This window comes from Sebastes umbrosus, chromosome 8 (assembly GCF_015220745.1).
Source record: "Sebastes umbrosus isolate fSebUmb1 chromosome 8, fSebUmb1.pri, whole genome shotgun sequence".
NCBI classification, from domain to species: Eukaryota; Metazoa; Chordata; class Actinopteri; order Perciformes; family Sebastidae; genus Sebastes; species Sebastes umbrosus.
This window is the reverse complement of record NC_051276.1, coordinates 10,623,503-10,651,206: the sequence shown is the minus strand read 5'-3', so window position 1 is coordinate 10,651,206 and position 27,704 is coordinate 10,623,503. Positions and strand designations below refer to the sequence as shown.

The window sequence follows — 27,704 nt, the reverse complement described above, 5'->3', positions numbered from 1 at the left end:
CGTTCCGTATCCGTCAACCAAAACAAACCGCAGCGAGCCGAAACGAGAAAGTAGAAAACGTTGGAGGCTCTGCGTGGATACGACCTGCGATCCTCCCATTTTAAATCCAAAGTGGTAAACACTACACATACAGTAAAGTATGGAAACACTTTGGGTTTCACACATTGCAGGAAAAGCAGAGCTAGACATCACGGCTAAAGCTGCATGCTACTGTAACTCCGTCATGGACAGGAAACATTATCGTATCGCGGTAACGTGCGGTCGAGCAGGCCGTCACTCTCATCTCCGTGATCAAATGGGGCGACGCTACAACTGTAGAGCACCCATATACTGACATTTACGTTAAATGCATTCAAATGGCCCCGATGGAGCTGACCATGGATGTATAAAGAGAAAGGGAGCTGATGGGAGAGCTAGTGACCACCTTGGAGAAGTTAGAGGAAGTACACAAGTGCGAATTTCCAGTTTTCAAAATAAGGTGTTAACAAAGGGAACTACAGTGTGTATATATACAAAAATACATATATAGAAATAAGATTGATTGGATTATATTCATTATAAGTATAAAACATTACATGTTCCTTATAAATTAAAAAGAAAATACCACTAATTTGTGAGGGAAATGTCTTTATTCTTTGATTTTTGAGTTGCTGGAAAAAATGTAATAAATAATTCCTGACAATGACTGATATATTTGACTTCAGGACATCTCTGACTACATACATGCTGAAAATCAAACATTTTTACTGGATTAAATTAGATATTTTCCAAAGTAAAAGTCCCTAGAAGTGTATAATTAAACTTTTTTCCCATGGTTTAGTGTGAAAAAAGTTAACAAAAATCACACTAAATCATAATATCGAATCGCAACACTTAAAAATCACAATACACATCGAATCGGCACCCAAGTATCGTGATAGTATCGAATCGGGAGATAGGCGAATCGTCCCAGCCCTGTTACATTATATAACATATCGGTGAGTTTGTATTAAAAGTTCCTTTTTAGAGAATAGCTGTCTGTGTGTAATGTGTTAACTCCACTACTATGCTACTGCTGGATCCCCTGTTGGACAGTAACACATGTAGCAGGTTCACATGTTGACTGCGTCTTGATCCTGAAGCTCTCAGGTGTCAGCCTCGAAAGCATTGACTTTTAGTGATGATGGTAAAAGGACTGTGTGGGTGGTATGGAGCAGATTACTGAGAGATGGAGGGTGGGTAAGGTGAGGTGTGGGGCTTCTTCTTACTGTCTGTCCTGTGCATCTCTTGCATGACATTTTCATGTAGGTGTATGCATCCCTCCTCTTATGGCACCTTGGCTCAGTCAATGTAAATTGTCCGTCTCTCTTGAATACAACTGAAGCATAATGCAGTCTGAGATGCTGAACGTTTCTTCTGCTCCACGCTTCTTTCAGGGGTCATATCTTTTTTATGTATTACTGCATTATTGCCATCTTTTCTTGCATAGATGCACTTCTTCTAATTGTCTCTTGAATACATGTTCAGTCTCTCTAAATGCTAACAAAAGAAACATCTAATTGTAATGAACTCTCACCTCTTTATCCTGATAGATGACGTTACGTTTTTTCCCTTCTGCAGCTGTGCCATACCCTCCACAACATAAGCTGACTGTGAAAGAGCTGTTCGAAGATGGCAAGCCCAACGCCGAGCTGCTCCGCAACCACCTCGTCAAAGAGGGCAGGGTGGAAGAGGACGTGGCTCTAAAGATCATCAATGATGGGGCCAACATCCTCCGCCAAGAGAAGTGCATGCTGGAAGTGGATGCGCCTATAACAGGTAGGCTGGCCGACACTCAGTACGAGCCCAGAGGGGACATTTGTGTTGGCAGCGCCGACCTCTGACCTCGTTGGAAAGATAAAAAGTATATACGCGACACGTACTGCATGAGATCCCCCGTGCAGGATGGTTCAGTACAGATTCTTCCACTGGCGCCCTGTTCAGTACTTTGAAAGAGTTACTACTGTGTGCAGGATACTTTAATAACTAGTGCAGGACCCGTTCAAAACGTGCAAGATCTTAACGGGCCGATTGCTGGTTCTCCACTCATGCAAACAACTTCCCACTCAACTCTGAGCTTCCATTGGTCCTGAGCAATACACCCGCCATGACATGGTTGAATTTCTAACCAATACTAGATTATACGCATCATTTGGTGCAAAAGAGAAGAGAGCTGTACCCAGCATGCCGTTTGGCGGTGTAACACTTAATAGGGGGTCCCCTCTCAATACACAGTGTGTACATAACGCACTACTAATAAATATCACCCGTAGAGCTCAAGAGCTCACACTCAACACTGCACTTCCTTTGGTCCTCAATACACCCGCCAAGTGTGACAGTCGATCGGATGAATGTTGTCGAGAAAATCGAAAGACGGACGGATGGAGACTTCTTCCATTTTAGTTATATATATTCAGACAGCGTAGATAGCAGCAGCCGAGGCAGTATTCCACTGTTTGTCTCTGCCGGCAGCTGGTGTCGACCAGCCTTGCAGGCTGTCGGAGTCAACTCAGTCATCAGTCAATTCTCAAAACATCCAGTATGTGCTCCCTCTGAGCTGACCTTTACATGACCTCAGTCCTAAGGTCAGCACCCTCAGATCCAACCAGCTCTTGAGAAAAATATCATCTTTCATTTCTTGTTTTTTCTCACATAGAATCTCCCCAGTTCTGTTACTATTCAGTTTCCCTCAACACATCATCATTTTCTCAGTGTACACTTGACTGTAATGATTCACATGTGCATGGTTGAATCAATTTGAGCAATAATCAATATGAAACACTTGAGTCGCACCAGTTGAATTGAATCGTCTGCCATGATTAAATGAGCTAAAAACTGGTCCTGTCACTATTACTTCAGTATGTTTAATATCATTGCTATTATTGATAATGTTGCTAATGCATCAACATCAGTAAACACATTTTAAAAACCGAGAACAAATGAATATTTGACCTATAAAGGGAATGGAAAACCTGTTAATGTACAGAGCACTTTGCATCTGCACGTTTAATAAATACAAACGCTTGTTTTTGTTTCTTTGCAAGTCTGGCTGGTTTTAAAATAAAGAAAGATCAACATATACCAGCGGACCTTTTTAAAATATCAGCATGCCTACTTGTTTGTCTTTTTACAGTATGCGGTGATGTCCATGGACAATTCTTTGACCTTATGAAGTTGTTTGAAGTGGGGGGATCACCCAGTAACACGCGGTATCTCTTCCTCGGCGACTACGTAGACCGAGGATACTTCAGTATTGAGGTAAGTTATTGTATCTTCCAGCTTATTCATTTGTAATGATTTATTTTACAGTTAAATAAAAAAAACTAAAAAACATTTGGGTTGTATTGTGAAGAATGCAGTTAACATTTTGCATTCTGTTGTCAGTGAAGACCCTTGGAATACATTTCATTAGGTTTGGTTCACAAATTATGTGAAATATGTTTGGTTGACCACTCATCCATTAGTTAATGCTGCACGTGTTACACTGTTAAAATGTGATCTTTCCTTTACAAGTTCAAGTTAACTTCTTGTCCGGCATACCGGAGTGAGCTTTCCCCCACGCCATAGTCGCGTGTAAACAATTTAGAGCCATAACGACGCATTGCATCACTTTAATCTACTTCCTCGGAGTGTGGCTCGATCACCCTTTGGTTGATCTGTTCATTTTTATCGATCTGTGGAACGTGAGCTCGCCATGCCCACCCGCTGCTTTGCTAGTGCTATATTTTGTGTGACGATAATGATGCTTTTGCCCTCCATGCTATGCGCGTGTTTGTTTACAACCTCCAGCTATAGCTACTAACATTTAAGGCTTACTGCAGTGCTGCTTAGAGGATCTCACTTTAGTGCCAAATGACCAATCGGGTTTTGCTGTCTGAAATTCTATTTCGATTACTGAACTTCAAAGGGCACAGGTCATACATGTTTGTTAGATGTTTAAAAATAAGACGGAGGATTGGAGCAGAGAGCTGGCTGGCTCTACAAAGTGAAACTGTAGTACTCTTATTGAGACTGATGGCCGTAGGGTGGCGGCTGTAGTAACCTTGGCTTCATGGCAGTTACAACGGTGACCCAGATTCATAGAAACACTACTGCTGTGTAACCCTCTCCTCTGGCGTCCACCTGGATGCATTTATTCATAACAGTCATACTTCCACAATGGGTTGTGTACGTTAAAACATTGCTGCCAGAGAATAGCGCTTTAAGCATCAAATGTTAGCTGTAATTAGCTATAACAAGAAACAGATCATTGATATCAGCTAGTCAAAATGAAAAATATAGTAAAACAAAATGTTCTGTAAGTTGTTGAATTGAGATAACTATGTCAGCGTCGGTGCTGACTCAATATCAGTATTCTTCAACAACACATAAACTCGAAAAGTTCCTGTGAATACTTGAAAGGACTTGATGTGATTTTAGCTCTCTTTGTGGAGCATGAGGCCTTGTGGTACTCCACCGATTTTACACAACACAGTCTGTTTACAAGTCTGATCAAGTCTGATCAATTGCCTCAAGTGATGTCACTTGAGTCAGCGACTGCCAGTGTTATAAGACTGCAATGCTGAATCAGTGGAGTATTGTCTGAAGTGATCTGAGAAAGGGAAATGTGTTTGCAGTGCCTTCAGGTATATTTGTACAGGAAAGCGTTGATGGTGGAGTGGGCTGTGTCGGAGTCAATAAGGCAGTATGCTAACATTTTGACCACTGTGTGGGGCCTTTTGATGGGCACTGGGTAGTACAGAGGTGGGTGAAATGTCACAGATGAAAGGAGCGGACTGAAAGAGCATAGGGGATGATAGGATGGTGCTCATTTGGGGTTTGTCTCCACCGAGGACCTCAACTATTGGCACAGGGATTATTTTTCTCATGCATTTGTATAGAGAAGTGACAAAAGAGGTGGTCTTCTGGGCCAAAATGCTTGCTTACCAGTGTCCTCACCCCCACTGCGGTTGAAGCGTGGGTGGGATCAGAGTGTACTGTACATCCTGCTGTCAACACTGTGTCACAACTAACATGGAGCAACCAATTAAAGTAACGGAACAACACATACTGTATGCTGAAGGGGTGTAACGATACGTTTTTACAACGATACGATACGTATCACTTTCCATGGTTCCGATACGATTCAAGGACGATATTTGGCTCATCTAGAGCGATACGATACGATTCAGTCACATACCGGACTTTACAGAAGAGCATAGGGTATGATAGGATGGTGCCCATTTGGGGTTTGTCTCCACCGAGGACCTCAACTATTGGCACTGGGATCATTTTTCTCATGCATTTGTATAGAGAAGTGACAGAAGAGGTGGTCTTCTGGGCCACAATGCTTGCTTACCAGTGTCCTCACCCCCACTGCGGTTGAAGCGTGGGTGGGATCAGAGTGTACTGTACATCCTGCTGTCAACACTGTGTCACAACTAACATGGAGCAACTAATTAAAGTAACGGAACAACACATACTGTATGTTGAAGGGGTGTAACGATACGTTTTTACAACGATACGATACGTATCACTTTCCATACGACACGATTCAAGGATGATATTTGGCTCATCTAGAGCGATACGATACGATTCAGTGCAACTTCAGGACCTGCTGCTTCAGTTCTGAAGATACAAGGCAATGCAATATTTAAAAAATAATAATAATAATAAAATAAACAAACTTCTATTCAAGTTAATTGAACAGTGGTTTAACCTGCTGCTTCTATTCTCATTTTCAATATAAATGGTAGAGCAATAATATTGGCGTCTCAGTAGGAGCTTGGAAAGATTGGTCGTGTTGCCGTTCTATTTTATCTGGCTTTTACATACTCTACATATTCTGCAGCGAGTGATTTATCAAGCACATCTCCCTTTTTTTTGCAAAAGCCAAAATATTTCCACACACTGGACCTCAAACACGGCTTGAAAATCTGTCGCTCGTCTGACTCTTCCTCGCCATCAGCCTGCTTCGTTTTGTTGTCGTCTTTCTGAGATGCGCTGCTGGTGCATGTTGATGACGCTAAACACGGGGGAGCGTGAACCGGAGTAACATTTCTTTACTAATAAAAGTGCTAAAAAATACATCCATATAACGTTATAAATACAATGTGCAAATTCTTAGTATCGATACAACAGATTATTTACCTTGCAAATCAATTTTAGATCGATATACGTCCCCCGTGAAGGACAACTTGCCGAGTACCTATCGATGTAGTTGGATCGTAAGGGATATAAATCGATGTAGTTGATGAATCGTTACACCCCTAGTATGCTGACATGATATACAGTCAAGCAATTATTATAATAGAAGTAAAAAACGGTCAGCCTGGAGGGATGTGTCATTTATCCTGTGTAGAGACTATACCTGGCACTGAATGAGCTTTTGTCACTTACCTACTGTACTGTAGTTTACAACTTAACACATTGGTTGGTCCAAACCTGTTAAATTAAAATTCAAAGAGGTCCAGTTACTAAAATTTCCTCCCAGCAAAGGTCCAAACCTCATAATATCTAAATTGCATCCTACATTTGTCAAATAAAATCAACAACGTGCATTTCCATATCATACCATATCATTCAAAGTGGGATGCTTTTCACTTACAGACACATTGAACTAAGAAATTGTCCTAGCACAATGAAATTAATGCCTACATTTCAAATGAAAGAAAACAAGACAGAATCTTCTCAATGAAATGAATAAAAAGTGCCTCAGCAGAGCTTTCCATTCTCGTGCTCATGTGTAGGTGCTCATCGGTGAGCCTGGAACGGTACCAGGTTTTAAAAATGTTCACAGGTGAGAAAGCTGACTCACAGATGTAAGTCGATCCCAACATGGTGGAGGTGTGTAGTGCTACTTTGGTTCGACCAAGGAGAACCGTCTGTAAACCAGAAAGTAGCAGGTCCGTTGCTCCATGCTGTCATCTCTCTCAAATCTCTCTAAAGCTGGGCATACACTGTACGATTTTAGCCCGTTTCTGGCCCGTATTTTGAGCTGCACGACTCATTTTAGAGTCGGACCGCATGTCAGCTTTGTCAGATGTCGTTTGCCATGTAGTGTACAGGGGGACCGAGGACCGATTAACTCCTCCCAACCGGCCGTTGGACAGATGAATTTCTGACATGTCAGAATTTTTTTCCGGCCGTCCACAGACTGTCACACAGTTTAAGCAGAGCCACGAGCCGATTCCCCAACGTCAGCGCCTTTTTTCTCCTATTTTTACAGTAATCAGAGCGCAGCTATCAAGATAACAATGTACAATAGATATAGCTAGTAAAACGTAGCAAGCTTACTTCCAATTCTATCTGAAAAATGGACAAGCCATACTGTCCACGTCTTCCTCGCCACCTGTGAGTCCATATAACATTACTCCGCTGCCTCTTTTTTTTTAGACGTTTCAGCAAAACAGGATGGCAGATGATCAAGGCAGCACGTTTCTGCCTTGTTAGCATTGTGACCCGTACAGACCTCTGCTAGCAAACACACTTTACCTGCCTCGGAGCTTTCAAACTAATCTTTATTGACGGTCCACAGCCAGAACGGTCGGCTGGGGACGAAGGGACCGTACAGTGTGATCACTCAGGTTGTGGCTGATGATCGGATCGTGCAGTGTGATCACTCAGGCTTTGGCTGATGATCGGACCATGCAGTGTGATCACTCAGGTCGTGGCTGATGATCGGACCGTGCAGTGTGATCACTCAGGTCTTGGCTGATGATCAGACCGTACAGTGTGATCACTCAGGTCGTGGCTGATGATCGGACCGTGCAGTGTGATCACTCAGGTCGTGGCTGATGATCAGACCGTACAGTGTGATCACTCAGGTCGTGGCTGATGATTGGACCGTGCAGTGTGATCGCTCAGGTCGTGGCTGATGATCGGACCGTGCAGTGTGATCACTCAGGTCGTGGCTGATGATCAGACCGTACAGTGTGATCACTCAGGTCGTGGCTGATGATTGGACCGTGCAGTGTGATCGCTCAGGTCGTGGCTGATGATCGGACCGTGCAGTGTGATCACTCAGGTCGTGGCTGATGATCAGACCGTACAATGTGATCACATAAATCGTGAGCTCTGGCTTCACATCGCAAACCATCTACTTGTACAGTAGGAGTAGGAGTTACACAACAGCATTTTTAAAATCGTACAGTGTATGCCCAGCTTTACAGTATGCTGTTGTTCTCTCTAGCTAACTGTCTACACACGGTAAACAGTCAATTTGATTGGCTCAAATGGTTGAAGCCATTGCTGTATTAACAGGATTAGCTGCGCCCGCGGTCTATAGCAGTCCGCCATTTGATGATGCCCGGACTAAATGATCAGTTGATTAATGAAGAGAACTATCTGCTGATTAATCAATAATTAAAATAATCATTAGTTGCAGCCCCTATATTGGTAAAATCAGGTCTCGAGCTCAGGCATAAGTAATGATTATAGTCAGATAACTACAATATGGAATAGTCTGTATGGAGTAACTCTGTCTACATATCAGAAGAAGCAGCTTTGCAGCAGCAAACAAAACAAAAGAGCCAGAAGCTTCTTTCCATTTTCTCTCACTAGCAGAGCTGAACACTCTTCAGAGGAAGGCCACTGAGCTCACTTCAGCTACACAGAAGACAGATAGAGCAAAATGGATATCAGGATGTGGTTACCTTGGTAACATAAAGAGTCACTGTAGCCTCTTGAAGTAGCGTGTTACCTTTGCAGGCCAGCAATTTGCCAAAGTCTAAATTCAGTGCATGTGAGCAGCAATCCATTTCATTCTCTAAGCTGCCCATCTTTATCTCTCGAGTCCATCCGTGGACCCTCTCTCTGGGATCTCTGCCAGAACCTGGTCTAGGTCCCTGTACACACCAGGCACAACCTGGAGAGTGTGTGCATGCATGTGTCTGGGTTTGAGGTGTTCATGTCTGTCACACAAAGCTTTGTTGCCAAGTGCTTTATCTGCCTCCCCCACTCCAACACACACAGTGGCTGGGCTCTCATTAAAACCATGTCAGCCTGCAGCCTCTCAGAGCCATGTCCTTTTCTCTGCCTCCGCACATGAGAGATCAAGTCACACAGATTTACCTCCACTTCACACTTCACTGTTAGTCCAGGCTCCTCCATTCCTTTTATTTCTGCATTATCAGTTGTGTGGATACACACCTGCTGACTCTGGTTACCTTAATAATAGCAGGCCGTGGTTGGCTGGTGCATGTTAAAATAGTGAGCAGTGCCTTATCTGAGCACTGAGGAGAGAGCAGGTTTCATTTGGATGGTAGAGTTGGCTGGATTTCTGGTTTTGCTGGTCCGGTCTGGCATTTGTCATCACGACACGATCTGGCAAATTAAAAAGTAGCCGACATCAGCAACCATACTGTATAATAATAATAATATGACAAAAACGTAAAATGTCACAGAATGATGTAGGTTTTGGGAATACAGTGTAAATATAGTACACACAGCATTTTTAGCTTTATAAAATGTTTAACTATGTTGTATGTATGGAGCTGTAATGTATGCAAAAACATACAGACAACAGTATCTATCCATCAACACTCATGAACCTTATTTTCCTCCTGTCTATCTACAGCACCCATTTATTGTATTTGTACTGTTCGATAATGTAATGAACTGGGACTGGGTTTGTTATTTTATAACAGATGAGACAGGTGACAGATGGATCTTTTTGCAGGTTTATAAATTGAAAATGTGCAAACACGCTTTAAAAACAGATGTGCTCACAGCTGGCAGGTACCGTGAGGTGGTCGGCTTGCACAGTGTGGTTTTCTGTGTAACGATACGACAGATGCCTCTCTCATCCAGCAGCCTTGTTATGTTCATATAACGTTACACTACGTTGTCTCTCACCGTCCCGTCATCTACCGCTTTTTTCTTCCTCACTGTGGTACGGCCAGCAGCTCCCTCACCTCGATGTCTCGCCGCATATCCATGTTTTTCTCTTCCGTCGTTCACCTCCGGTGTGTCTGAAAACATTCCTGCTGCCGTCCCACCGTTTGTGTATGAGCTACGGCGACCTGTGACAGTTACGTCACGGACTGTGCGCCCTCATTTGCAACCAAAGAGATTTGTCCCAACCCGTTTGTTAGCAACCCTGGTCCATGCCATTCACATCAAAATCGACCCTGGTCCGACCCTGGTCTTACCCACCCCTCGACCTGGGTCAAGAAGCCAAGTCAGTCAACGTGGGTTAACCCTTTCAGACACACAATCAACCCCGGTTGAGTCCTCGGTGTGAAAGGGGTATTTGTGTTAAAGAAAACTAAAACTGCGCCAATATGGCAACATTTTGGCAACAAAAGAGGTGATCTGAAAAACATTGACGAGGCAGGCAACGTGTGACATTCTGGTGCAGCTTCACTCTCTGCTACTTCTTCTTCTTCTTCTTCTTTAGTGTTTATTAAAAAGCGAATTATGCAAGCATGTTCACGGCTTTGACTTTCAAGGTCTGTGCATAATCATCCGTACACATCTTTGACTTTTCCGTCTCCCCTCTTCCCACTGTCTGTCCTCCCAGTGTGTTCTCTACCTCTGGTCGCTCAAGATCAACCACCCCTCCACACTCTTCCTCCTGCGTGGGAACCACGAGTGCCGACACCTCACCGAGTACTTCACCTTCAAACAGGAATGTAAGTGCAGTGCTTCTCTCAGCCTTGTGAAGGCCAGTCTGATGTGCTCTCTGTGAGTATCAATCAGGTTTTCAGGTCTCAGACACAGCTTGGGTATAAGGGCATGGCATGGTACTCACAGTGGAAGTGCAGGACCGCTCTTGCAGATCAATTGATCATCCTTTCCACACACAACAGACACAAATGAGGAATTAAAACAGTGTAACTGTGAGGTGACTGACTCCTCTTAATAAAATTAACCAGCTTCCCAGAAAGAGGACGTGTTAGTCACGATCAGGAAATCCCGTCACACGATGTGGCTCTTCATCAGTGTTACAGACTCTGCAGAGGAGATGAAGCCTTTTCATGTTGCAGACGATAAACTGCTGGAGCATGGAGAGCAGCCAGCCATGCTGATGTGTGTGTGTGTGTGTGTGTGTAGCAGGTGTGGAGGCATTAGTATGCAAACTCAGAAACAAAGACACTTTGGCAGACAGCAGAGACAACCTTGCCAGCTGCAAATAGATTTCACTCATTACATCCCCCACATACCACCTCATCATTACACACTGTACCACCGTTCAGTGGTCTAGGTGGTGGTCGTTTGGGGCAGGGTGTAATACTTACAGAATTAAATCTATTTTTTCATAGAGTGTGTGAACTAAAAGAGAAAGCATTCGGGATAAGAAAAAGAATAGATTCTTAGATGCATGGTGATTTTCTCGTGGAGATTCAGCATGGATACACAAAACTAAACTGACTAATCATTTCAGCAGTGTGGTATCACATTGGATCGTATTATAGACTCGTCCAGGAGATTAGGTATAGTAGTTGAACATGATTACTAGGGGTGGGGAAAAAAATCGATTCACCTATGTATTGCGTTTTTTGTTTTTTTTAAGATTTCTAAATAGATTTTTTTAATGCTGGAATCGATTTATTTGAGTCTATGTGGAGGTAGAAGGAAGTTACTGCTTAATGAGTCTGAGTAATGTGACGTATCCGTCAACCAAAACAAACCACAGCGAGCCGAAAGGAGAAAGGAGAAAGTAGAAAACGGCGGAGGGTCTGCGTGGATACGACCTGCACCCTCCCGTTTTAAATCCAAAGTGGTAAACGCTACACATCCAGTAAAGTATGGAAACACTTTGGGTTTCACACATTGACAGGAAAAGCAGAGCTAGACATCACGGCTAAAGCTGCATGCTAACTCAGTCAGGAAACGTTATCATATTAGGTAGGTAGGTACTTTATTAATCCCCCGAGGGGAAATTTCTGAGTTACTGCAGCAATGATAGATCAAGCACACAACAAGAATAAGAATAGAATAAGAATAAATAAGATTGAAAATAGCAATTTCTAATGGTAACAGAAAATGAAATTGATGTCATCATACGTCAACCATGAATGACTGCTTCCAGCCGACATATTGTAGTCAGTTTGGCTGCACATTTCAGCAGCATTCACATCCATCACACCGTGTGTCAACTTGCTGTTCTCAGCGTGTGTGATGAATGGCCTCCAGCCGTTATAAAACGTTAGATGAGTAGATTCCCTGAGAGGGAATCGCACTTTCTCTGACTGCAAAAACTACATTCGATCTCTTAATCCAGTGAGTATAGATAGGTGGGTGGCATTTTGTCTTCCCTCCTTAGAAGGATTAGGCAGAATTCAATATGAAGATAAATTGTTTGATGTATGAAGATTTTGTTTTATTTAAACATTTATTATCATTTATTCTTTAAAAAATGTCTACATCATTGTGTATACACACATGTAAGACAGACATTACAGTAAAAAGCATCCAGTCACTAAATAAAATGATAAAAGAGAGCTCATTTCAAGTACAAAGCTGTAACCTCCAGACTGTTCTCCATGACTTGAATGCAGCACTCACTTGGTACTGGAGTGTTGTCTTTAGTAACAGTCTTTACCACCCACATCACACCGTCCTGGCTGTGTCCTGGCTGCTCTCGCCCTATAAGGAGTGGACTTCCTCCTGCCCTAATCTGACCTGCAGTCGTTGTGCAAGTGACGCTGCCTGGAAACAATCATCTGTCCTACTACTCCTCTGCTGTCCTTCTCGCTCTGTTACTGCTTCACAACACATCTGACTAACCTTGATATCGTCTGAATAAGCAGATACAAAGCATGTTTTGCCATTTAAGGCTGTATTTTGAATTAGAATTACAGATTATTCTTATGTGGGATGAGCTACAAAAACGAGTTCTATTTTGTGTTTGCTGCAGGTAAAATAAAATACTCTGAACGGGTGTATGACTCCTGTATGGAGGCCTTTGACTGCCTGCCCCTCGCTGCTTTGCTCAACCAACAGTTCCTGTGTGTACACGGCGGACTCTCACCAGAAATCAACTGCCTAGACGACATACGGAAAGTAAGTGATCAGTCTAATCACTGAAAAAGCACATCAGAAATCTTGAAGCTGAAGATCTGTAAATTATTTTTATTTCCAATGTTTGTTTTTTGGGACTGAAATCAAACGACCTTTAAGTACTATTAGTTTGGATTGGCTGTTGCAAGTCATTCACCTTTATCACAGGCATGTAAGACTTCCATCTAAACCATACAGTATCTGTACTAAGTTTGTCTGTGTGTTTTCAACAGTTAGACAGGTTTAAAGAGCCTCCAGCATTCGGGCCAATGTGTGACCTGATTTGGGCTGACCCTGGTGAGGACTATGGCAGCGAAAAGACAACTGAACACTTCAACCATAACTCCGTCAGAGGCTGCTCTTACTTTTTCAGGTATTAGACAACATGCTGCAGCTTCACTTCTTCACTCTACGGGTGCTCTAATACCAAACTCTCAGAACACAAACACATACAGCACTTCATTATAATAGAGACAATTTATTTTTTAGCAAAATGTATATGTTTGTGTCTCAAACAACTACGAAAAAAATTACAAATATTAATAAAGTAGAAAACCTGTGACGTGCATCACACGGGTCAGAGGATGTGGCTTCACTTTTTTGTAGGTCAACCAGCTTATTGAGGCACTTTGGCCCTCTCAGAGCATAAAAATAGGTGCACACATTAAATATGACTTTTACAAAATAGGTTAACAGATGCAAACCGTGTGAGCACCTGCTCAGGTAAGCATGTCAATATGTTTATGTCAGGAGGCATTTTTTTTTTTAGCAGGCCCCTCGTAACTGGCTGATGACTGCTGATAATGGGCATTCAATCGGCTCATATCATTCGAAGACAGTGACGATTTAATGATGCAACCGATTTGGTAAATCACTGCTAGTAAACTAGCTAGTAGTACTACAAAGGACTTTACACACAAACTTGATAATAAATGTACAAATAGCTGGTTCAATCAAATCCTGTCCTGGTCTGAAATCCAATATGAAAAGTACTAAATGTCAGAAAGAAGCCATTTATTTTAGCCTGATGTCGACCGATGAAATGTTGATTGTCTACTCGTTCCTCTTGCTCATTCTAAATATGGACTAGTATGGCGGTGAAAGAAGGGAACGCAGTAAAAACCCTCACGTAGCCTCATCCAGCTGAGCTCGTCTGCTCTCTGGTTGTAGTCTCAAGCTTCTGGAGAGGCCAGCAGGATCTTTAAACCCCTCGCTCAACAGGCCAGAGCGCACGGCATGCTAACAATAGATATGAACGCATCCATAGGCAAACAACAGTCAGTGAAGTCAGAGGTGGCCTCGTGCTGTTCCTTTTATTGGTTTAAGTTTGTAATAAACAAAGCGGTGGTAGCCGAGTGGGTACATCGCACGGCATATAACCGTTACCATTACATCCCAGGTTCGATTCTGGCCTTGGGACCTTTGTTGTGTGTCATACCCCTCCAATTAATATTCCAGTTCACTTCCATTCTGACCTCCGCTCAGTGTTTAAACAGGCCTGTCTCTCTCTCTGTTTTTTTTTCAGTTACTCAGCAGTCTGTGACTTTTTGGTAAATAATAACTTGCTGTCAGTAATAAGAGCCCATGAAGCACAGGATGCAGGGTGAGTAGGGTTACAACTTTTTGATTCATTTCCATCATATTATAATGTAGAATATGTTGATGAGTGTTTTTGTGTGTTTGGCCTAACAGGTATCGGATGTACAGAAAAAGCCAGACGACAGGCTTCCCTTCATTAATCACAATCTTTTCAGCTCCAAATTACCTAGACGTCTACAACAACAAAGGTTTCTTTGTCTTTTCTTCTCTCTCGTTGTGTTGTGTTCTTGTGTTTACCAGGCTTCAGTCCTTGAATCTCTCCTCCCATCTCTTTCCCTCTGTCAATCCTAGCTGCTGTATTAAAATATGAGAACAACGTGATGAACATCCGACAGTTCAACTGCTCCCCCCACCCTTACTGGTTGCCCAACTTCATGGATGTCTTCACATGGTCTTTGCCTTTTGTTGGAGAGAAAGGTACATTTCTTGTTTCATTGAAACAAATGCGGAATGGAAAGCCAAAAATAAAGTCTGTGTTGAGTTGCCTGTTAGTTCATTGATTTTTTGGAATCAGACTCACCCACAAACAGATTTGTATGTCTCCACGCCGGCGAGAGCCGTGGCCCGAGGCATTATGTCTTCTGTTTTTGTGTGTATACATTCTTGAGAATGCGATATCTCAGGAACACCTGGAGGGAATCTCTTCAAATTTGGCACAAACGTCCACTTGGACTCAAGGATGAAGTGGTTAGAATTGGTGGTGGTCAAAAGGTCACTCTGAGCTCACAGTTTGCTATAACTGAAGAATTCAAATGCTAATTATGACAATTTCACACAAATGTTTAACAGGATAAAATGATGAAGTGATGACACATTGGGCAGACATGGATAGGCATACAACCGCGAGGCGGTAATTCTAGTTTTATCTATGAAGTTAATGTTTTTCCATGTGTTAGTCCATTTACTAAATATGAAAAGTGTGCCACTGTGAAACGGAACATGTGTCCGCCAAAAGGGAACCTTTGTAAACCAAAAAGCTAAAAATTTACATTAACCCAACTATTTATTTGTTACTGCATGATTTTCCCCCTGTGGTATTTTGGGGACTTTCCAGTTAAAGGCTCTTTATTGTATGTATGTATTTATGGTTCCATAGCTGCCTGTTGAAATTCAGGAAATAAAAAAGGTTATATTTGAGGATGACATTCAGACATGCTGTTAAATTACATAAATATATATCCCTTTAGACAATTCTGAGTCAGTTTCCACCTCATCACAACCATTTGAATGTATCACTTCATGAAAGTGTTCTTTTCCAGACAAAAAGTGGAAGCAACATGAAGTCAGTCAGCGTCACAGAAACCTGCCTCTTTTGTTCCAGTCTCCAGTTTAATGTGTCTTCTGTCCCCACAGTGACGGAGATGCTGGTGAATGTACTGAACATCTGCTCTGATGATGAGCTCATGTCGGAGGGAGACGACCAGTATGAAGGTAAAATTGAGAGAGCAAAAACTCGATGCAGACGGCCTGATACTCGTTATAAGTTATCATTTATAATAATAATTATTATTATTAATGCCCAGGTTTTAGTCTATATTCTCGGTGTACCGTGATGTTTTTTTAGACGTTACCATTCTGGCAAAAAAAATTGGAAAAATGGGAATATTTCACAATTTGTGTGATAATTTAGAATTTTAAAGATGTGTGTCAGCACTGAATGGCGGTTACTGCTTGCTTCAGTCTGAAAATACATAAATAAATATATATAGTAAGTAGTCTGTAGTCTGTTCATCTGCTAGGGTTGTAGATTTTCTCCAGAATTTTCTCTGGTTCTGTTCTCTTATTCTGTAAATTGTATTTTCAGTTTTTTTAATTTGGATGGATTGAAAACGAGCACACACTTAATTGACAAAGCATGCTGGGAGCTGTACTTTTCATGAGAGGCGATTTATACGCCACAGTCTATGTCCCACATGTGTGATGTTGATGAGGGAGTTGTGCTCCCTGGAGTACAGCCGCTATGCTTTGAAACACACCATTAAACCCTCAGTTCATCATCCGTTCATCCTTTGTTCTCTTCCACGAGGCTTTTATGCAACGTATTGTTCATTTGAAGTAAAGGCTGTAATCAGCAGTATTGAATAGTCAAGATGGTAAACTGTCTTAACTTGTTCCAGGTGGATCCTCAGCGATGCGTAAGGAGGTGATCCGAAACAAGATTCGCGCTGTGGGGAAAATGGCCCGAGTCTTCTCCGTCCTCAGGTCTGACCCCGTCATTAACCCTCTGATCTACCTCCTCCTCTCTCATGATAACACTCAAACGGGAAAAGGCTTCTGTACATGTATACTGTATATGGGTCACAATGAGCTCAGTGGGGTGGAGGGGGTCAACATTACCAAACTGAACTGCAGGCCACCACAGGGCAGGGAAGATGCAGGAGACGAATGAATGGAGTCAGATGAGTGCACTATGAAGTTGTATTTGAAAACACAGTGTTGCCCGCAAGGATAAATGAGCGGGCACGAGATGAGTCACGATACACCTAGACTAACCTAGACGTGTAATGCTACGTTTTTACAACGATACGATTCAAGGACGATATCTGGCTCATCTAGAATGATACGATACGATTCAAGGATGATATTCAGCTCATCTAGAGCGGTACGATACGATTCAATGATATTTGGCTCATCTAGAGCGATACGATATGATTCAGGGACGATATTTGCCTCATCTAGAGCAATACAATAAGATTCAAGGACGATATTCGGCTCATCTAGAGCGATACGATAAGATTCAAGGACGATATTCGGCTCATCTAGAGCGATACGATACGATTCAAGGACGCTATTCAGCTCATCTAGAGCGATACGATATGATTCAGGGACGATATTTGCCTCATCTAGAGCGATACAATAAGATTCAAGGACGATATTCGGCTCATCTAGAGCGATACGATAAGATTCAAGGACGATATTCGGCTCATCTAGAGCGATACGATACGATTCAAGGACGCTATTCAGCTCATCTAGAGCGATTCGATACGATTCAAGGACGATATTCGGCTCATCTAGAGCAATACGATACGATTCAAGGATGATATTCGACTCATCTAGAGCGATACGATAAGATTCAAGGACGCTATTCGGCTCATCTAGAGCGATACGATATGATTCAAGGACGATATTCGGCTCATCTAGAGCGATACGATACGATTCAAGGACGCTATTCGGCTCATCTAGAGCAATTCGATACGATTCAAGGACGATATTCGGCTCATCTAGAGCGATTCGATAAGATTCAAGGACACTATTCGGCTCATCTAGAGCGATACAATACAATTCAATGATACATAATTCGATACAGTAACTTTTTTTTGCCAAAAATTCAATCAGTGTGGCTGTGAAATAATTAGCTGATACTGGACAGTGCAGGTCAGGATTTCTTAGTTTCTCTTGTAAGGGATAAATCAATTCTGGATATAAACAAGTGAACACAACAATTAATGGCAAATACATACAGCTTTTATTTGAAATAATAAAAAGTGCAACTTCAGGACGCACGGGCTTTAGTTCTCAAGATACAAGGCAGTGCAATATTTAACAAAAAAATTAAATAAACCAACTTCTATTCAAGTTAAATGAACAGTGGTTTAACCTGCTGCTTCTGTTCTCATTTTCAGTATAAACGGCAGAGCAATAATATTGGCGTCTCAGTAGGTGCGTGGAAAGACTGGTCATGTTGCCGTTGTATTTTATATGACCGTTGCATATTCTGCAAGCAGCGAGCGATTTATCAAGGACATTTTGCAAAGGCCAAAATGTTTCCACATGCAGGACCTCAAACACGGCTTGAAAATCTCTTCCTCGCCATCAGCCTGCTTCGTTCTGTTGTCATCTTTCTGAGATGACGTCATACACAGGGAGCGTGAACCGGAGTAACATTTAACATTTCTTTACTATTAAAAGTGCTAAAAAATACATCCATATAACGTTAAATACAAGTTGCAAATTCTTAGTATTTATACAATCGATTATTTACCTTGCAAATCGATTTTATATCGATATACATGTAGTATAGTTGAATCGTAGGAATATAAATCAATACATCGATGTAGTAGATGAATCGTTACACCCCTAACTTAGACTGTATAATGACATTATTTTTGCTGCTACCTTGTCACACTGCTGCTAGTGCAGCATGTCAGACAGGTGCATCTGGGTGAATGGCATAAAACTGTGAAATAAACTGTGAAATGAATAAGAAAAAAGAAATCCAGATGTCACATTTGTTTTCATAAATTCTTAACAGGTTTGACTTTGACACCATTCCTTTGCAAGATGAATATAATGTACATTTCAGTTGTTAACCCCAGTTTCTTTTGACGCGGTAAAGGAGACACAGATGTATAATATGAACATTCAAGCGTGTTAACATCTCAACACTAGTAAGCAATCTTTAAAAATATTGCTTCAGCTGCTAAAATTGACACAAGTTGTCAGTGACCCACTTCCAGAAGTAGGACACATGTTAGCGGTTTGGCTCGAGGCATTTAGAGCTGACAGTCTATCACTCCGCCAACACAGTGAGCGGGCACCGGTTAAATGTCCAGTGATGATTGACCTTATGACCTCTTGGTTACGGAACGGCCTTCGTAACCACCAGGTGTGCGTGCTGCCCTGCTTGCTGAAGCGTAATGTGTCTACTCTGTGTTCTGTTTGTGGACTAGGGAGGAAAGCGAGAATGTGTTAACACTCAAAGGCCTCACCCCGACTGGAACTCTTCCTGTGGGAGTGTTGTCAGGGGGAAAGCAAACCTTACAGACTGGTAAGTGTATTTTATACTCACTAACTCTCTTATTTAGCATGTGTTTTTTTTTTTTAAGTATTTGCGGTGAGCAAACATTTGATCTTTTCTCCATGACAAGAGGGGGTGTTACTGTGCATGATTTACTGCTCCTCTAGCACCTCCATACAGAAAAATACACAGGATACTAGGTAAAACAGTAACACTATTTATAACACCTTTTCCTGCATTAGCCATACCCAAAAGTAAAGATGCATAAAGCTGGGAATACGCTTATTCACTTTTCTTGCTGAGAGTTAGATGAGAGGATTGATGCCTGGCTCTGTCCAAAGATAACACAATGGGCCTACCAGCACCTCTAAAGCTCACTAGTTAACACGTTATATAACGTTTGTATAATTCCGTTATCACAGCAAAACCAGAGGAAACACTGCTGTCTGTCCTCACATCCACTTTAGGTAGACTAGCTTCCCCCGTCCTGCTCCTCCCTTTGAAGGGTTCTAGATCAATGACAGCATGCCCGCCACAGGAAGCACTGGCTAGACATTGACTCCAGCCCCCCACCATCTATGCAGCAACAGTTTTCGGGCTCAGCTGTTGGCTGGCTGGTCGGGGGAGGTCAGCCTGTCACCTGGAAGTGACCACTGACCCTCTGATCTAAAGGTCAGCGCCCGGTCTCGCCCGCCGAGAGGACACGCTGGGAGTCACGCTTTGTCTCACTGGAGGCTTTACAGAAGTTGCGGAGAACCACATGTCGGTGACCTTTTGGAGAATGTCATTGTCAATGTCCACTCCCCCCAGCCACAGCTTTCAGATCAGTTAGGCCGGTTCGAACAAAGGACGTGATTGTGTATTTTTGTCCATCCTTCTTCACTTAGTTTTTCCCACATAGTTTTTGAAGCTACTTGAAGCGCTGCTCACTGATCTTTGAATGCTGGTTCCATGAGAGGAAACAGCCAGTGCATGAATTAAGCCCTGAACCCCTGATTAAGGACACTAAAGATTCAGTGCAGGCTTGCTGACAAACACAAGTGTTTCCACAAGTGTCACCAATAACAAAGCACCTCATAATGCACTGCTGCATCTGCAGGCCTCTACATTAGTACAGCTCTCATTCATCTTGAATGCATAGCTATTTCTCTGAGAAATGAGATTTCATGCACTCAGATGACTTTCTTCATTTAGAGATTTGATTAGATGATTCAGATATTCTATACGCCTGCACATCCAATAGGACGTGAAAATGGCTGTTTGTGTAATCAAATATGAAGAATTCCAAAATGCCAAACATCCATTTTAAAGGAGAAATATTCCTCATGTAAAGTTCACCACTGAGAATTTCTACTCAATTATGAATGTACAAATGTGTCGTCCAGGCGTGGTCATTGCTACGCATCTCGCCCTGGCCCCGGCCCCGGCCTTAGACTCTTAGTGCTCAGCCAAATCCCCCCTCAGCTCTCCACACCTAAGTCCTCGTGACCCTTTAACACCAACACCATCTTAAATCTCCAACAGGCTTCTTCTCTCTAACCGTCCCGCCCACTAACTAACATGTTTTGATGTCATTTTTTTTTTTTTTCATTTTTACAGCTGCTCTGATTTTTGCATCCGTAATGACTGTGCCACATGTGTTGGCCTGTATTCCCCTGTTTATCACACCGCGGTTTACCGTTTGATTATTACTGTTGTACTTGCTGTCTCTGGCTGTCTTTGATGACTCCCTTTTTTCCTCCCTTCCTCAACTCCTATTAACATAGCAACGATTGAGGCAGCTAAAGCACAAGGTACGCATGGCTGTCAGGCTCATATCTCACGTCTTTGTTTTGTGTGTGTTGTTCACCCTTTTAAACATACTGTAACCCCCACCCTTAAAATCACTCTTCTTTTAGTGTCCCCACTGTTTTTAATATCACTGATTATTGTGTTACTCTATATAACTTTATTGCTGGTTGCTCTTGCATTATCAGTGCCTGTTGGTTCTATCATTTAGCACTTTTCATATACTAGGTGGCAGTCAAGCAATAAAAGAATCATAGATAAGATATGAATGACATGAATTGAAAAGAAGCTTGCGTAAGACTAACACTAGTACAACAAACAATAACTGTTTTTAGGTGCAACAGTGACATGAGATGGTCTATTAAAATGCATTTAAAGAAGTAGTTTTAAACACCAGCCTTAGTTGAAACAGGCTTGAGACAGTGTACATCAGGAAAGTGAAGCCCATGCTACAGAGGGCTAGTTATGTGTATCAGGTTTAGGACCTGGCTTGTTTTTTGTTGACAAGTATACCCCGGCTGTGGTCACATGGGTTTTTCTTGCAAAGCGTGGCTCCCCACACAGAGAAAAGCTCGCTAAGACCTGGCTAAGATAAGACCAGGGACATCCCTGCCGGGGACATTTTCTGAAGCTAATCTTGTTAGACCATTTGGCTGTTGCTACACTTTCTGCCCCTTCTGGTTGATAGTGGCAGTTAATGGGCCTCAGCCATGAGAATCATTTATTTGATCAAATACATAAAATGTAAAAGATTTAGTCCCGATTTCGTTGGTGCAGAACACATCAACAGATAGGAGAGTACAGTACAGTATATAATCACAGACGGAGAAAAGGACCGGTGTGTTCAGGCAGCATAACTTAGTGGTTCCCAACCTTTTTTGTCTGATGAAATTGAATTATCAGTGATTAGGTTGGTTTTTATTAAGTTTCCATTCTACTACTACCACTTAAAGTGGAAGAAGCTCGACCTCTCAATGATGTATCTGTTACTATTAGCTATCTATCTCATTGTTTAATCATGAGTTTTAGTTACGTATTTCCACTGTTTGTCCATCACTTTTGGCTAATTATTTTGACTGTTTATTAATTTTTTGGCTAATTATTTTAACTGTTTGTCCATCACTTTTAGCTAATTAATTTGACTTTTTATTCATTTTTTGGCTAATTAATTTAACTGTCTGTCCATCACTTTTAGCTAAATATTTTAACCGTTTGTCCATTACTTTTAGCTAAATGTTTTAGCTGTTTTGTCTATCACTTTTAGCTAAATATTTTATCTGTTTGTCTATCACTTTTAGCTAAATATTTTATCTGTTTTGTCTATCACTTTTAGCTAAATATTTTATCTGTTTGTCTATCACTTTTAGCTAAATGTTTTAGCTGTTTGTCCATCACTTTTAGCTAATTATTTTGACTTTTTATTCATTTTTTGGCTAATTAATTTAACTGTCTGTCCATCACTTTTAGCTAAATATTTTATCTGTTTGTCCATCACTTTTAGCTAAATGTTTTAGCTGTTTTGTCTATCACTTTTAGCTAAATGTTTTAGCTGTTTTGTCTATCACTTTTAGCTAAATATTTTAGCTGTTTGTCCATCACTTTTGGTTATTTTTTTTACTATTTATTCATTTCTTGTTTGTCCATCATTTTAAGCTAATCATTTTAACTGTTCATCACTTTCAGATAATTATTTCAGCTGCAAACACGTAAACGCCTTTAATCTAACTATTTAAATTATATATCCATTACTTTTAGTTACCTGTTTTGACTTTTATGTACGCTTGCTAACAGGTTTTCATGCACACTCAATCACAACACTTAGCTTTAAGGTATTCCAACTGACACTGAGATTTGTGTACTGTGCAGTCAGTATAGCTAGGCTAGCAAGCTTACTGGTTATTATGGCAGTAAATGTACTAATGGTCAGCATCGCACTGATTTATAGAACTATTTGGATGTCTATTTTTCTCTGAGTTACAAATATATGAATATATTTCTTTGATCAAATCTTAATTGGCAGCTGCAGACGTAGCCTCAGTGCTTCATGTCACAGATGTCATGTCACTTGTAAATCCACCTGTAAAACCTTCACCTCAGAGTGTTCATTCTAAGTTTAATGACAATTGAAATGATTGAAGAGTATTTCTGAACAGTCTCTCACTCGTTTTCTGTCTGGTTTCCTTTCGGCCGTTTCGGGACGTTACCGTAAGTCTACAAAGTGTGAGGTGTTTCTATTGTTGTAGCTTGTTTACCTGTGCATGTGTTGTATTCACTGTATTGTGCTAGGTTGATATTGTGTTTTGTGTTTATGAAATTCCACAAGGAATTCCCTTTTTGATTGCGGCAAATGAAACAGCTAAAGAATAAAGTTTACAACGAGTAGTAGAGAAATTACTCAAGATCATTTTTCTCTTTGGTGTCTCTTCAGCCATTCAAGGCTTCTCTCCCACGAGGAAGATTCGTAACTTCGAGGAGGCACGCGGCCTGGACAGGGTAAACGAGAGGATGCCACCGCGCAAAGATAGCCAGCAGCCAGACGGCACCACAATCAACACCCCCAACAAGAATGGCACTGATGGATAGGCAACAGAAACACCAGCCTCCCAATCTTCACACAGCCCACAGCCCCTGACTCATAGCCTCCAACCACTCTCTCTTTCAGTCTCTCTCTCCCTCCGTCTCCTCTACTGAAGCTGCCCGTCCATCTTCTGCTCGCCCGCCGCCGGGCGGCAAAAGTTAGCGGATACATCGGTAGATAAAAACAAAAGGAGGCCACAGCGCTGGGAAAACACTTCCAGCTGCTGAAAAAAACATGCGATGTGTTATCTGGGGAAAAAATATTTCATAAAGATTAAATATGTTAGATATATTGTTTAATAGCAACAAATCATTCAATGTCACATTTTGCAGTCGCAGTGGATACTGCACACTGACGTCCTTACTTATACAGGGCACAATTATGAAAAAGGTTATTTTATAAATTAATTTTAAATTGATACAGATAGGTGCAGCCTTTATTATCCAGGAATTTTAGTCACTTTACGTATTTTTTATTGCTGTTCTCCATGTGTTGGTAAGGGAAAAATATGAAGTACAAATACTGTAGCCTCGACCGCCTCGTCTGGATCTTGCAGCGTTGTTGGCAAGACAATTTGTGGCTCTTGAGGTTCTACACAGTGAAGTGTTTGCTTATATGTGTGTCATTTGAAAGATACATGATGTTTGTATTGAGAGGTAAAAAAAAAAAAAAAAAAAAGAATAAGGGAAGTAAATTATATCCGAACAATTATTACAAATTAATATTTTATACTTGAAGCAGAAATTTAATGAAGACTTGAAGTCTTATTTTTAAATTTTCCACAAAACTTTGACGAATCCTCGGAAGATGCTGAATGGATTTTTGTTCAGTATTTTGTTCACTTCCACGGTAACAAACATTTTCTTCCTGTATTATAATTTGTGAACGAAGCGTTTCACACTTCCTTCTCTAAAGTGGAGGGTTAATGCTTTTGTGTGCAATGATAGTTGCTGTTGCTGGCTGTTCTGTGCTGGTTAAAGACTTGTGTTCACTTGATGGCGACTAGGATGTTCTCGCTCCGCTAAACCAAAAAAAAAGGGAAACGCAGTACAGCACGTCTTCTTCTTCTTCTTCTATCACCACGAGCAGAGCTGCCAATACTCCCACGTCCCGGTTGGAAGCACTTCTTCTTCTCAAGCATGAAGTTTAAAAGCCGACCTCTCTGGGGTTGAGCTCTGCGCATGAAGATTACCAGAAAACCAACGGACAGAAAAGGACAAGTGTCTCTCTTCAGTTGTCATTGTGGACAAAAGAGGACATATATTTGCTCAAGAAAGCAGAGGAACTGCTGGCCATACTGTCCTCAAACAGACTGATTGCTCATTATTGCTTTGGAAATGTCGGTGTATTTAACAGAATTATGGCAGTTTGATTTGTGTTTTGTTGTCAGGGTGTGCTTTTTTGGGCTTTCCTTTGTTTCTAAAAGCTGTATCAGTGTCTCCATCTACTGTTGATTATACAGAATGCAGATGGTTTTTTGAATTGTTATAACCGTGCGCATCAAATAAGGGAAACATTTGACTTTGAGTGAAACGACAGCTCTTTGACGACGCTGTAGTCGGACACAATGGACAGTCATTCCCCTCGGCAGGGATGATACTATAAAAGGTACAGCTGTCTATCAAGGCCTAAGAGTACTGTAATCATCTCAACCACGGCTGACTCACACATACAGTACATTAGTTTTTACAACAGGTGGTCAAACCAAGATGGGGACTATTAACGCTTGCTGGTGTGTATTTGCTTTTTCTGCTCTGCAGTATTCAGCCGTTCAACTCTCTTCTGGTCTCCACCCACTCCCAACCCTTTAAGACGTGCTTTTTACTAAGACACACGACCAACTGGTGCTTCGACACACCTGACTGTAACTCTGTTGTTTTTTTTTGTCACTCAACAAAAGGTGAGGAAATAACCTTTAAGATTTGATATTCTCTTGTGAATTTACCCTCTTTTTTTTTTTCTTCTTCTTCTTTTTTTTTTAAAAAATGAGGCGTTTGCACTCGTGTGCCATGCCACCTCGGCCACACATGTCAAGATCTGTATGTGTGTGTGTGCGTGTGCGTGCGGATGGTGAGCGGTGTTTTTAAATCACACATGATTTATGATTCAATGTCGGTAATATTAATCTTGATATCCTTAAAATTTCCAAAATATTGTTGTTTGCCGTTATGTTCAGTAGACTTCCTGAAGATTTAAGTATTTGGGTTTCCATTCATAACTGTGATGTTAAAAAATTTGTTTTTAAAGGTAAGGCTTTATTGGGTGAGCCATACAGTATACTGACCTCCTGTTAGGTCCTATTACATATCTCGCAGAATGTAAAATAAATATTGTTCATTAAGAATCTTATAATAGCTGTAAAAAGGGGTGAAAAAAAAAAAACTGTACCGTATTTGTCATGCGAGGCCATGAAATCTTTTACGTAGATGTATCACTTGAAAGAAAAGAATAAAATTCAAATACAGTGTTTTATTTGACACGTCTTGGATGTTGGTTATTGTTATTTTATTTAAAAGTGCATGTTGGTTCATGTGAGCGTGCTCCACGGCCGCCGCTCTGCACTGCTCTCATACGGCGGTTACAGCTCATAACGCCGTCCCGACCCACGGCGTCGTCATGGAAGCGTAGGGCCCACTCTCCGGTTCCCGTCGCCATGTTGAGAGCCGTGTGGAGGCAATATAAATGCTCTGAATTACAAATTTAGCACCTTTTAAAAGCTGCATCCCATCATTTTGAGCTTCGGCGCCTCTCAATAAGTGTGTCTGAATTGTGATTTCTTCTTTCTGAGGTGATAATCCAGGACGTCAGTGTGTTTCCAGGTCGTTCTGCTGCGTTGATGCAGCTTCAAGACAAATGTGTTTTTCATAAAAGTGCAGCTTTAAGATTTAGTTTTTTTGCAAACAATGCTTTTGTACAAAATAAGGTTTATTTCCCATTATTAATTTACATTAAGCATTTCTGTTTTCAAAACTTTTTCAGTGACACATCATACATGTAGACATTTTGCTTGGACAGTCAGGGGGTTTGTTGCATTGCTCGAGGGCGGTTAAAGCATAGAGGAGTAATATTCAGTCAAAGGCCTTTTACAGTTTTTCTCGATTGTTTACACACATTTTCTGAAAGCATGCCTCATACTCTCAGAACTCTACACACAAATCAAAAAACACACACACAATGGGCAAAACCCCTCAATTCTCCTGCAAAATGAAACTTTACATTCAAAACAATGTTATTTCTTCTCAAAATGGTATTTTGTTTTCAAATGACACACACAAACCATCATATGAATAGACATTTATAAGAACCAGTTGAACACTGATGTGCTCAATGTAAAACACTATGATGAATGGAAAACACTTCTTCTCCATTCATCATGATGACTTAGGCCTTTTTTTGTTCAGTGTTACACTTACTACAGACAGTACATACATAAGTGTGTTGTAAAATATTTTAGAATATTGTTTTTATACTCAGAACACACAAATACATGGTAACAAATATATTTTATTTTCCCCACAAAAACAATGTACACAGTGTACATCCCTACCAACACAAAGTTGCATATACAGTGGTCTACATACAAAACAACAGAGGAATTTACTGTATACAGTTACAGTAAAAAAAAAAAACGAAAAAAAAAACTATGCTGCATCCTCTCTTCTGTTTCGGTCTGGCCACAGCACCTCATCCACATCACAAGCAATGTTTTCCCTGGCCAAGCAGCGGGGGAAATATCGTTTAGCATGTCGAATCCAGCCATGAAAAGCATCAACTGATTGCTAATTGTAACACTGTGTGACAGGTGTTTGCCCATGTGATGAGTCAGTGTGCATAGTAGGGCAATTGACTTTATAATTTTGAATGACAGTGTGTTCCTTGTGAAAATGAGATTTTCTTCATGAAAATTGTGCCAAATGCAGAGAATTGTGTGTAGTGTTTTGAAAAAAGTGTGTTTTAGAACTGCAATTTGAGTGTAAAGCAGGAATTGTGCTTGTAGTT

At 41.3% G+C, this 27,704-nt stretch overlaps 1 protein-coding gene across 3 annotated transcripts in view; it reads left to right on the top strand.

The window, feature by feature from the left end:
- The window catches only part of ppp3cca (protein phosphatase 3, catalytic subunit, gamma isozyme, a), a 31,358-nt gene extending 5,176 nt beyond the window's left edge, over positions 1-26,182 (top strand). The window contains exons 2-14 of one of the 3 annotated variants that reach the window (XM_037778081.1): positions 1,600-1,797; positions 3,152-3,276; positions 10,520-10,631; positions 12,860-13,005; positions 13,236-13,375; positions 14,528-14,605; positions 14,695-14,789; positions 14,893-15,018; positions 15,955-16,032; positions 16,719-16,803; positions 19,272-19,369; positions 21,106-21,132; positions 23,565-26,182. In XM_037778081.1, coding sequence (XP_037634009.1) covers positions 1,600-1,797; positions 3,152-3,276; positions 10,520-10,631; positions 12,860-13,005; positions 13,236-13,375; positions 14,528-14,605; positions 14,695-14,789; positions 14,893-15,018; positions 15,955-16,032; positions 16,719-16,803; positions 19,272-19,369; positions 21,106-21,132; positions 23,565-23,710 — 1,454 coding nt within the window. In that variant the 3' untranslated portion in view covers positions 23,711-26,182. Of the gene's footprint in view, positions 1-1,599; positions 1,798-3,151; positions 3,277-10,519; positions 10,632-12,859; positions 13,006-13,235; positions 13,376-14,527; positions 14,606-14,694; positions 14,790-14,892; positions 15,019-15,954; positions 16,033-16,718; positions 16,804-19,271; positions 19,370-21,105; positions 21,133-23,555 lie in introns of all 3 variants that reach the window. The other 2 variants (XM_037778080.1, XM_037778082.1) reach the window with 2 other exon arrangements.
- The last annotated feature ends 1,522 nt before the right edge of the window (positions 26,183-27,704 follow it).